Source organism: Saccostrea echinata, unplaced genomic scaffold (assembly GCF_033153115.1).
Source record: "Saccostrea echinata isolate AGI-Se365-2 ecotype Australia unplaced genomic scaffold, CSIRO_AGI_Sech_v1 ptg000030l, whole genome shotgun sequence".
Classification (NCBI taxonomy): domain Eukaryota; kingdom Metazoa; phylum Mollusca; class Bivalvia; order Ostreida; family Ostreidae; genus Saccostrea; species Saccostrea echinata.
Window position 1 is genome coordinate 33,253,709 of NW_026889779.1, and position 13,506 is coordinate 33,267,214.

Sequence of the window (13,506 nt, forward strand, 5' to 3'; positions counted from 1 at the left end):
AATATATAATACACAACCATGTTTTTGCCTCATACAGGTTGAAACTTTGTTAAGTTGTTGAATATTGGGCAAAAATAACTACATCCTCATCTCATCTAACACGATTAAGTGTCAGGATAAAAGGTCATACTGCAAATGTTAGTTATCTACGCATGATCCTCTTACTAATCCAGTCAAATAGTCAGGCTTCTTGACAAAACTTATCCTGCCATACGCTATATTTTCACAGTTGTTTTTGCCACTGGACAGAGCAATATGTACATGTATTTAATAACTGTCTGCCTCTTCTTGGCGTCTTTTAGCACTGGTCATGAGACGACCATGAAAACACCAAAGAAAGCTGCTCCAAGTCTTGAGTCCCGCATTACTAACCTGGAGAGGGTCCTGGCTAGTGTTCTGACTGGGAAGGATAATGCTAGCATCACTGATATACAGGTCATCAAGTTCCAGAAAAAAGGTAGATATTTTGAAAAGTATTAATTTAAGGTTTTGTGTTCAATTCTTAATTAATGATTTTGAACAGAATATTCAATTCTTTATTTTTTTTTTATAAGATAAAGGAGTGAAATCTATTTAAGACACAAATTCTTAGTAACTTTAATAATTTGTCTGTATAAAACAGAGGGAAAACACAGAGTCCAGTCAATTGTTTCCTTACTATAGCGAAAATGGAATGAATTTTATCATGTATTTTTATTTATCATTAATTATCTTTAATATAAATAAATAATATATATATATATATATATATATATATATATATATATATATATATATATATATATATATATATATATATATATATATATATATATATATATATATATATATATATATATATATATATATATATATATATATAAGTAATCGAAGTAATACAGGGTAAAGTTTTTATCTCACTACACTAATTTCATTTTAGAAATATTGCCGATAAGAAAGAATCTTGTAGCATTTTCTGCCTGGATGAAAACAAAATCTGGAATGAGTCCGGGATTTTCTCTGAAATTCGGTAATGTTACAACCAATATTGGAGATCATTACCACCCAACAGACGGAATCTTTATCGCACCTGTCCATGGTCTCTATATGTTTCACTGGACCATGAACTGTTTCCACAGCGGAAGTCACCACTGCGCAACCTCCCTTATGGTAGATGGTGTGAAGAAGGGCTACATTATTTCTGGGGAAAACGCTGGAAATTACTACCACACGGGATCCAACACCCTGCTGTTGGAGTTGAAGGCCGGGACACATGTGTGGGTTCAGGTGGAAACATACACCAATGTTTACCTGTATGACTACACCTCCTTCACGGGTTGTTTGTTGTCAATATATTAATTTTATCAACTTTGCCCAATTTTTGTGGGTTTTTTGGGGGCTTTCTGTTGAAAACACGTCTATTTAGGAAAAAATAGCCTTCATTGCATGACAATTGTTTTAATATGTCAAATGAAACCAGTAAAGCTTTGAAAAGTGGTTTTTGCCTTATTTGACATTAATGAGGATTAGAAATGTATAACTTAAATATGTTTCTATTGTGATATCGATAACTGATTTTAATATATAAATTTTCTATCATTCTGAAAACATTTTTCCTAATGCCTTGCATGAAAGGATGTCATACTACAGTATGGGAAATTTAAACTTTTCTCTTGATCAAAATTTACATGCAGCAGCTATTTAAAAGAATTCTCTTCAGATTTGATTGTATGTTACATGAAATCCTATTAATATTGTTCTCTGTCCATATGTGAATGAGCATTACCAGCAGTTAAACCTAACATAAGGCAACAGGTTAAATCAAAAAGAAAAAGATTTTTTTCTCAAGGACCGATGCTTATTTAAGGTATTCAATGTAAAATGAAGTGATACAACTGAACAATTTTAAATCATTTTAAACCAGTTAAATATGTATTGCTAGATAACGATGAAAGTGAAATGAACCAAATTCACAAGACTGATAACATATAAGAAGCCGGCTATTTTGCACCTTAAACGTTTCTGAACAGTTGTCTGCCCTTTATAAAAAGCAAAAAATTAATTTTGTCAAAATAGTTAAGGTAAATGATTCATTTTATTTTATATTTGAAGAAAGAGAGTTTATGAATATTTTAAAATAATTTAATTTTGTTTGTATTCTTGCCTCTGATTGGTTAATTTCCAAAAAGGAACACAAATTATTTCTGTATAACCTGGTTTGGTATGGGGACACACCCCCCTGACAACCAGCTGAATCATCTGTATCCATACAATCCTCTCATTTCCAGTCGTCGGGATTCATGGAAAATTCCAGATTTAATAAATGTACCTTTAACTTCAAACAATAATTCGATCTTACCACATGTAAACAAACAACATGGCTGCTAGGCCTATTTATCAGTTTTTACCTCCCCTCGCTTCCCATCACTTCCGTTACTACGGTTGTATTATTGAGCGGCAAATTTGAACTAATAAAAAGCAACGAAATTTTACACCCATAGTTATTTAATGATTTAAAATTAAATTATAAGGAATGACTCTAATTCTTGGCCAAATTATTCGAGTATAACCTGGTTTGGGTCAGTTTACGCTGTTTTATAATCCGCTTCGCGGATTATAAAGCGTAAACTGACCCAAACCAGGTTATACTCGAATAATTTGGCCAAGAATTAGAGTCATTCCTAAATGAGATTTATATGAAATTCAGATTACTTTTAACAATATCTTAATAACAGATGCGCTGCTCATGATAGACTTCAATTTAAAATTCAATGTGCAATTAATGGGCGTCTGCTCTAGAGTAGCGGAGTAAGGAGTTGATCCTTACGTCGCGGGTTCGAATCCCACCATGGGACGTAGAGACGGGTCCTTCGGATGAGACCGTATAAATCGAGGTCCACTGTCGCAGTAGGTGATTGAACGAAAAAGATCCCTCACTGCTCAATGACCCTGAGTGCCGAGCATTGGTCAAAATTTGCAGTTCTCCACCGGCAAGAGGTGGCGTCTCCAGATGAGTGAAAAATTCTCGAGAGGGACGTTAAACAACAAACAAACAAAAAAACAAAAAGCAAATAATGGGACAATAATCAAAATTTTGTAAATTCCTTCGGTGCAGTATTGTTTTGTTTTGGTTTTTTTTTTTTTTTTTTTTTTTTTGTTTGTTTGTTTGTTTGTTTGTTTTTTTTTTTTTTGAAAACATCTTCAAAATGTTACCATGCTGAAAAATATCGGACCATTCATTTATTAGATACAAAATATGGTCGTTAAACATTGAATACCTTAATATTTATGATAGAACATACAACTTTACTTTATACAAAATTGCACTAAAAATAATACCTTGGCTTATTAGCACAAGCATTTTCATTCTTTAATAAGAACTCTTCAGAGTAGGAACAGTCAATTTTAATTTCCGACTGGTTCAATGAAACGGTACGCGAGATAATCCAGGCAATCGCCGTTGGGAAGTAGCTGAGAAGAGATGTAGAGATGCTGATGCAGAAATTTTATCTGAGACAAATCGATACGGCTGTATTACATTCTCAATAATTTCATGTTCTTTATATATTCATATATAAGTAATGTTTAGAGTTGAAAAAGAGCTGTGTTAAGAGCATAAAATATTTAAATTGTTGCATCATAGTTAATTATGCAAATAAATCTATACAGATAAAATCTTCTAAACCTGCTATTTTAATGATACACGTATCAGTGTTAACCTGTAGGTACATTCGTATTGCTTGATAAGATTTTACAGGAAATGCAGTTTGGACAAATAGCATCATTTTCAATAGATTATTGGCTATTTCAATATTATGTCTGATTAATATAACCAAAAGAACCTCGTATATCTTTATATACAGCATTAATCGTTTAGCTGATAAGTATACGTATATTTAACAGTTCAATGTTGTTAATTTTTTGCTCTTCCACTTCTACGGCAACGTAAAACGCGATACAAAATATAATTTTTATCACTGGTGATCGTTGTATCATCAGCAGTTATCATGATGGTTGAATAATGTACAATTTTATCATTAACACGATGGTTGAATAATGTACAATTTTATCATTAACACGATGGTTGAATAATGTACAATTTTATCATTAACACGAAGGTTGAATAATGTACAATTTTATCATCAAATCAAGTCAGGCCTATTTTTATATTACGATCATAGATAATATAGGCTCCACATATCATTAATTGAGTTTTTGTGTTTTATATTTATTCAGTTCAAATATTGAATATTTGAATAAGTAGTTTTGAGTTATTTCTCTTAACCCAATCTCTGACAATAATTGTTTCTGACCAATTGATATTTATAAATCGACATTTCTGTGGTGGTCCATCTACGATTTTATAAAAAGTACACTACTACTGCTATTTCCATATTTTCATTATTTAAGTATTTTAAGTGTTAGTGGACGCTGTGAAATGAACTATTTGCTGTTAGTTAGTATATGTTATGCTCATGTGCTGAATTTCTGCAAACAAATTACAATTCGTCTCCAGAAGTAAAATAATATGGAACTTGAGCTTTGTTTAATTGAAAATGTTGATAAAAGGGTTTTATATTACAATGGGTTCAATTAACTTTCAGTCTAAAAAGTATGTGCAGCATAGGATTTTGTTTCCAAACAGCCAGCTTGAAACATACCAAACCGTTCTTGATTTCAAAAGAAAAGTTTTTGATATCATTATAATAGAGTAAGATAATAGAAAGCGCCAGTAAAATATCATCCATGGCACTTGCTGATAAATTGCTACAGTGCATATTCTGTATGAAATGTGAAGATAACGAACAGTACTCATGTTCAGAAGTCCAATTAAAGTATCATAAAATATAAAATTGAAGGACAGATTCAATGGCAGAAACACGGATAACTCAAACCAATTTGCAATCATTGGCTTTTCAGTGTTATCAAATACCATAAACAATGTATGCTGAAAAATTACATCAGTCCCTCTTTGACAGTAGCCGCATCCTAGATCTAGGTATGTGTATTTGAGGTAAATCATATGGTGGAATATTTCTGCCCCCTATATGCAAGATAAATTATGTTAACATGCAAGAAAAGTATGTCAACATGAAAAATAATTATGTCAACATGCAAAATAATTATGTCAACATGGAAGTTACCAATCTTTTTTGAGAATCTAATTTCAATGTTGGTAAATTTACTTACTAACGGCAGTATACGACATCATACATGCAAGCTGCAACAGAATTATGTTGACATGCGGCTTATTTATGTTAACATGCAAGATAATTATGTTAACATGCAAGATATTTATGTCAACATGCGACTTATTTATGTTAACATGCAACATAATTATGTAGACATGCGAAAATTATGTTAGCATACAACTTATTTATGTTAACATGCGACTTATTAATGTCAACATGCGTGTTATATTTTAACATGCAAGGTATTTATGTCAACATGCAAGAAAATAAGTTGCGTGTTAACATACATATCTCGCATGTCGACATAATTAACTCGCATGTTAATATATTTATCTTGCATGTTGACATAACTTACATATCTACATAATTGTCTTGCAAGTTGACATAAATAAGTCGCCTGTCTACATAATTATCTAGCATGGTAGCATAAATAAGTCGCGTGTCAACTTCATCCTATTGTATCTTGCTTGTATGATTTCATATAATGGCGTTAGTAAGCAAGTTTACCAATATTAAAATAAGATTCTCTAAAGAGATTGGTAACTTGCATGTCAACATAATTAATTTGCAAGTTGACATAAATAAGTCACATGTCAACATAATTATGTTGCATATGAACATAATAAATACTGCATGTAGGGGGCAGAAATGTGCCACCATAAAATCACTCCACTCTGATGTGGGTGTGGGTTCAATTTGTTGATACTGTCACTAGCTCATTCGGTAGATTCGAACACGCGCTCATTAATCGGGAGGTCAGTCTGGGGTTCAAGCCCCGGCTGCTACGAAACCTTAGTTAATGAAAAAAGGTAGCAACTGTTCCTTTGCCAGACGCTCGGCGCTTTGGAGTGAAAGTTACGAGCCTTTCGGATGAGACTTTAAAACCCTAGGACCACTCTCACGGTAGGCATTGGCACAAAAAAGATCCCATGCTGCTCAATGGCCCTGAGTACCGAGTAAATGTCTAAATTTTAAGCCCTTCACCGGCATATGGTGACGTCTCTATACGAGTGAAAAATATTCGAATGGACTTTAAACAACGATCAATCAATTAACCAATCAATTTGTTGACAAACATACCTGCATTTTTGAACTTTATATCTAAGCATAAATTTTGAGACACCTCTGTATCTTTTAAAGTTTTTCTCATCAGTCTTCATTCAGTGATATAGGATTCCCTATAAAATTATATTTTAGAGACAGACCAAGATATCTCCTACTGATTTTTCTTTTTGAAACTTCGATATAATTAAGTTTGTGTTGAAATCGATTTCTTGAGTCTTTGAAATACAATAGATTATGAAATGGAAACATCAATGCATTGATATTTCTTCATATAACGATTGCTTTCTTTCAACCAATACTTCCTAATTGTCTAGTCCATTTCCGATTCAGTATACAGTATAGAGCTTCCTTTCTTTTAATCAAACAAAATGTGTTATGTAGGAAAAGGTTGTCATGAAAGGGATAGTATCGCTGGAATAGTGGTTTTATCTTAACCATTAAATGAAGTAGGTTTAGCTACGACCTACAATGCACACCACATATTTTTTTTTCTATTCCATGTTGCATTATTCCCATTATTATTTTTCTTGAACTAAAAGGTTATGAAAGCTTTTCTATATTTGATTTAATACAATATACCTTTATATCCTACGCTATTCAGACTTTCTGTGAAGGAATATTTTATTTGTGCATTGTGTAAACCTAGAATTTCAGCCCAAGATGAGCAGTTCTCAAAATTCGAAAGGCATAAAAATGAAATATGAAGGTAACGAACAGTAATTCTGAAAATTGAAACACGAAATTGAAAATCTCTGAAAACAGAGTTGGCATCCTCAGCCGACCGGCCACATCCTCCCTGTGCTCCTACTCACAATCGGGTTAAAGGGAAAAAAATCCGCACACAATTCAACGTGACAATCATGGCCTAGCAATTTGTATAAACTCTTTGATCGATACAATTACTTTGTTAGCAAATATATTCTGTCGTTAGGTCGGATGTTGATTGTCGTTTTTCGTACAAGTACAAATTTTTGGTTCATTATATTACTGACTAAGGACGATAAGGGCAAACTAACAGCTTAACTGTATGACAAACAAGATGAATTCAGCTTTTACATCGTCAACTTTCATCATTTATGTAGTAATATTCCGCTTTCCCCTTCATATGGTATTTATGTCTCTCAACTAATTACATACTCAAGAGTATGCTCCGAGTTTGATGAATTTTTAAACCAAGGCAATCTACTGACAAATAAGTTAATGTTTCAGTGATTTCAAATGCGTCGCTTAATGTCAGTATTTCGCAAATTCTATTGTCTTTATAAAGCCCTTGTTGGAAAATAAAACCTATCATTGGGTCAAATTTTGAATGACATATTTCATACCAAATGTAAGGCCTTTGATTTTGTACTAAATTTCATAACGGAGTGTCCTTTTACAAGATCAATACATAGGTTCACGGCTGGTGTGCCCGCTCAGCAGGGGATGTTTACTCTTCCTAATTATAAGCACCTGATTCCACCTCTAGAATTTCCGGGGTTTGTCCCACGAGTGTCCTTGAATATCAAATTAGTTGGAAGACATAAACATCAAATGCAGATGATTACGGAAAATTACTACATAAGAAAGTTGATGATGAAAAAACTGAAGTCATCTCGTTATTCATACAGTCAATTGTTAGTTAACCATTATTATCTATAGTCTGTAAAACATCGAAATATGAAACAGATGTGTCGGCGTCTTATATTTCGAGTTCATTGGGATAAATCGAGTCGACATATCAATGGAAGTAGTAAAACAATTGTTAATTGATAAAACGTCATCGATTTATCTGAATATCGAGTTGAAGGCCACACCGAGTTTTTCTTCCTCTCACGTAGAAGTTTTGTTGATGAATTCTGCTTCATAGCAATATAAAAACAGGTCGGCTAAAGCTAATAAAATGGCAGTTACTGCCCATCGATAGTCCATCCTTTTAATTTTAACTTCAGAGTACTTGTGTGAAAAATTAGATTGAATTTTTATAAAGTAATTTTGTTGATGACCAGTCACAAGATATGAAAATTTCCGATTTCCTTTTTTATTGAAAAGGCGGCTGTCTATGATACCAAAAAGCCTAGTTTTTAATTCATCTTGAGGAATGTGTGTATAAAGTGTTTTTAAAAAGTTATAGTGTAATATGCCAATTACTTTTGACAAATTGCGTGATTTTAAATTTTCTTTAAGTTCTTTTGAGTTTTGAGATTCCACCATTTAGAATATGTTGTGGCAGTACGTCTGAAGTTCTCTTTTACTGCAGTTAATGTTGGGGGGGGGGGGGGGGAGGGGGTCTATTTGAAGAACATCCTGTTAAATTACACTGTTAAAGAGTGCCTTTTCTAGCTTTATTCTTTGGGGCACAATTTGCTAATTTTAGACAGACCCGATTTAATAGATACTTTTATAGACTCTGTGTTTTTCTTATCCAATTGAGACACATCCTATTAAATTTACACTGTTAGAGACTCCTTCATTCAAATATTCCACACAGACTTTTCGGATACAAGTCCCCTTTTTACACTGCAGTGTTAAAGTCAGACTAAATGATCGCAGAAGTTGATCTGGATCTTAGCTAAGTCAGATTATGTATTTGATTTCTTAATTATGTCTCTTTTGATTCATTACTATCTTACGTAAATCAACAGTTAGGTCTGCATCATATTTGCACCAAACTTTACTCTGTCCCTTTGAAACTTTTAAATAGTCTTTTTGAAAAGGTCAAGGAAAGTCCGTTTTTTGATTCTTCGACACCAGAATATAGGCTCGGATCTGTAGTTATGGATATTGCCAATCATAGGCTTTTTAAACCCCCGCGTTTTACTGAAGAAAATGCAGCTAAAACAATCCGTTTTTTTCCTTAAACTTCAATATGCCAACAAAGGAATTGACGCGGTTAATATAAGTAATATTCTTAATCACAAAAGGGTCCAGTCTTGTATTCCACCATATTTCAAGTTAAAGACTACACCTTGTATTTCCTACAAATATACATCGACTATTGCTTCCAAACTTTTTAATTACAAGAAAACTTTACAGGGCCTGGATATCGAATATCTGAAACATAATCCTCCATCGTGTTCATGTTCTTCTTCGCCCTATAACTATAGTCCTGCTGGACACGTAATTACTGGTGACGTAAATATAGTTAATAATGAGGACTGTAACGCTAGCGGTTCTGCTAGAAATTGTTTTCATAGTACAAATAATTCACTCAACTCCTTTTATAAATGTACCATTCGCAAAGAAGACGTAAGATTATAAACATTAACAATTAAATTTATTAAGTGCATTATCAACAAACAATTTATTTAAACGACGACATTCACACCACATTCATACCGAACTAATAATAATAAATGTTTAATTAAAATAAATAATTAAAATCATACCATAAAACAGACTGAAAAACCACCCCAAAATTCCTATGCGTATAAAAATATGTGACAACAAGTCGTAGTTATTTATAACTTTGACTTGTAAAACTTAACACGAAGCTTTACTGTATTTAACAGGTTAGCTTGTTAAACTCCTAAAATACTTTATTAAATAAGGACACAAGCCGTGGTTATTTCTAACCTTGACTTGTTAAACCTAACAACAAGCATTACTGTATTTAACAGATTAGCTTGTAAACACTAAGGGCAAAGAAAGATAACTCCATTAATCATAAGTAAGTTTATCGAGAAGCAACGTTTAAAAATTCCCAAGTACTCTAATAAAATAATTTCTATTAAAAATAATTGAAGAGAAATTTACGTATCTAGAATAATTAAATTACTGTATGAAAATAAAATAAATAATTGACTTTCGTTGAATTAATCAACTTTAGTCATCATAAAAGAGAAAGATAGCAAACGTATAACTTTAGTTACATAGTTTGCATTAAAATGAAAATGAAATAAAATAGAGTAAAAATGAAAAATAAAATAATCCTATATCAATTAATTACTAAAGAAGACTACTCAGTCATAGACTGTTGAGTCTTTAAAAACAACCGATAGCGGACAAAAATATTTTACTATTTTGTGTCCTTCACGGTAAAACCCTATCCTAAATAAATAAATTAAAAATAAATTCCTAAATAAAAATAAATAAATAAAATAAAATAAAAGATAGACAAAATAAAAATTAAAAAAAAAATCCTAAAAAAAAATCTGAGAGTTCCGTAAAACGGACCTACCAAATCAAAATAAGCAGAAGAGTGACTAAAAAAATCTCAGCGTCTAACTTTTATATGACTCTATGACAGAAAATAACAGAAAATGCTGGAAAATGACGGATATTAACCGAATTATTAATTATGAAATTTCATTGGATTATCAATTAATGATCAATTATATCGAACAATCTGATTGGTCAATTGTAAAACATCACGATCTTTCACGTGAACAAGTGTCACCAAATGTTCTATACAATTATGAAATAATTAATTCTTACATATCTATCAATTAAATAAAAATATATTTCACAATAAATAATTAAAACAAATCAAATTAAACTTAAAACAATATTCAGTTTATCTCAAAATACAGTCATTCATAAGATACCGCCATTCAAACTCGATATATTTATCGGTTATATTACAAATGCAAGGATAAATTTATCAATTACTTTAACAAGTTTCTAAACCGGAAGTACACCGTAATGAAGAGCGAAACTGTCAAACAATGTGACAACAGAAGTTTAGACTATTTCACAGGTATTATATCAACTAAATAACACCAACCAAACAACAATTACGTACTATTTCACACAGTTATAGTCTTAGGATGTATGCTTAAGTGCTGATTTACAAATGACATACTTTATCAATCTTTTACCAAACTCTATCTCAGTTCGAATTATCTCAGTCATGTTTATGTTATAAAAATATATCAATCTACCCTTGTTTCACAAGTATATACATTTACAATTAAGTGACTTAGGTACAACTCTGCGAATAGCACATTCATATAAAACAAAATAAAACTGTGAATAAACAAATTTCATCAACCCGCTCCAAATCACCACAATGCATGATAACATATTACAGTCATTGACCCTATTTGATGGAAAAATCAACGCTCCAAGCTCACACAAATATAGTAAAATATTACAGTCATCGACTCAGAATGATTAAACACTGTTGTGGATAAAATAAAAAGTTACACCATGTAACCTAACATTACTATTATTACATCATTTAAAAAGGGGGGGGGGGGGAGTCACATGCCCTACAAGGACCTTAGATCACTAATTTTAAAAGGTCCTAAATTTAGGGAACTCAGATCCTTCAACTGGCGTAAGAATTTCATAAATATTATGGATTCTGTAGAGGACTACGCCAGGCGATGGGCCAGACATGAAAAAGAAGACCTTGACAGTTTGTCAGAATGGATTAAATGTATCAGATGTATGTTAAAATTGCGCATTAAAAGATTGAGAGGTAATATGAAAACCATCTATCCTTCTGTATTCAATAATCCAGAAGTGAAAAAAGAATTAGATAGATTACATGATCAGTACGTACTGGTCCCTGCTGACAAAGCAGGTAACAACATTGTCTATGTTTGTAAGGCTCATTATATTAAATGTATTTTAGAGGAACTTGGATTGAATTCTACAAGTGGTAATCCAACTTATACTCATAGTTCCCTTTCTAAGAAAGAAATTCTTCAAAATCATATTTCAGTTTTGAATATTTTTAATATTCCTAATAACCAGAATGAATTCGAATTACCATATTTATACTGGATTCCGAAACTTCATAAAAATCCTTACAAACAAAGATACATAGCGGGTTCAGTAAATGTTCAACCAAGCCTCTATCTTTACTCCTCACTAAGATACTAACAGTGGTGAAGGAGAAACTTCAAGAGTACTGTGCAACAATATATTCGAGAAGTGGTGTAAATCAGATGTGGATACTTAAAAATTCCAAGGAACTTTTGGAAAATTTGAAATCACAAGATTTTACCAAAATCAACAGCTTAAAAACTTACGACTTTTCAACTTTATACACAACCATTTCCCACGATAAATTAAAGTCCAGGCTTTTTGATATCATTGACAGCTGCTTTTTCAATAAAAATGGAACTCGTAAATATACTTACCTTGTCATTGGTCATTTGCAAAATTATTTTGTTAAAAAACATTCTGATTGTACACAAAGTACTCTGAAGTTGACATAAAAAAGATGCTTGAGTTTCTGATTGACAATATCTATGTGGTTTTTGGAGACCAGGTCTTCCAACAACCTATTGGAATTGCTATGGGTACCAATTGCGCCCCGTTATTAGCAGACCTTTTTTGTATTCATATGAAGCAGAATTTGTCCAAAATCTTGTACGTGAAAAGAAGAAAACACTTGCTGTGGCGTTCAACTCGACATTTAGATATATCGACGACGTATTGTCAATTAACAATGGCTATTTTCATTCTTATGTCGATACGATATATCCTGGTGAACTTGAGATAAAAGATACCACAGAGTCTGACACATCTGTTTCATATTTGGATATTTTACTTGAAAAAGACGTTAATGGTAATCTAACAACCAAGCTTTATGATAAACGTGATGACTTTAACTTTTCAATCGTCAACTTCCCTTACTTATGCAGCAATATACCTTCATCACCTGCATACGGGGTATATATCTCTCAGTTGATTCGATACGCAAGAGCATGCTCTACGTATGTACAATTTCTAAAACGAGGTAAATTATTGACAAATAAGTTGATGAAACAAGAATATCAGCTGTCTCGTTTAAAGTCACCATTTCGTAAGTTCTATGGTCGATACAATGACCTTGTCAGCAAATACAATTTATCATTAAGTCAAATGCTGACTGACGTTTTTCATACTAATTGTTAGGCCATTATTTACACACTGAATTGTCGACGGATTTTTCGTTATTTCCCGATCATGACAAGGAGCACACGGCGGGTGTGACCGGTCGGCAGGGGATGCTCACTCCTCCATGGCACCTGATCCCACCTCTGATGTTTGGAGGTCCGTGTTTGCTCTGCTCCTATTTTGTATTGTATAATGAACTTTTGAGCTTAAATACTGTTCGTTATCTCCATATATTTCATTACTTAGATACGTTTGTTATAATGTTTGAAATTAGGCTAGTGTATTCTCATATTAAACCAGAATTAATCTTATTATACCACAAGACTTATCAGTATTTATATATATAGATTTACGTTTGATATGTTTAATTAATAATATGTTTAATTGGAATGTTGCCGGGTCCGTTACATAATCTTGTATTTATCCATTTACGTATACACGTAAGGTCGACCAATTA

General features: G+C 32.3%; 1 protein-coding gene across 1 annotated transcript; it reads left to right on the forward strand.

Annotated features, from left to right (window-relative positions):
- Window positions 1–221: 221 nt before the first annotated feature.
- On the forward strand, window positions 222–1,476 carry LOC133196741 (cerebellin-2-like). The gene is made up of 2 exons (XM_061332601.1): window positions 222–457; window positions 920–1,476. Exons 1-2 carry the CDS (start codon window positions 256–258, stop codon window positions 1,336–1,338), a joined length of 621 nt encoding a protein of 206 aa, XP_061188585.1. The 5' UTR covers window positions 222–255; the 3' UTR covers window positions 1,339–1,476.
- The last annotated feature ends 12,030 nt before the right edge of the window (window positions 1,477–13,506 follow it).

Bases quoted from the DNA above. Each gene is read 5' to 3' on its own strand.
- LOC133196741 (XM_061332601.1), top strand. From the start codon at position 256: ATGTACATGTATTTAATAACTGTCTGCCTCTTCTTGGCGTCTTTTAGC. The intron at 458-919 runs GTAGATATTTTG...ATTTCATTTTAG, and splicing joins CATCAAGTTCCAGAAAAAAG to AAATATTGCCGATAAGAAAG.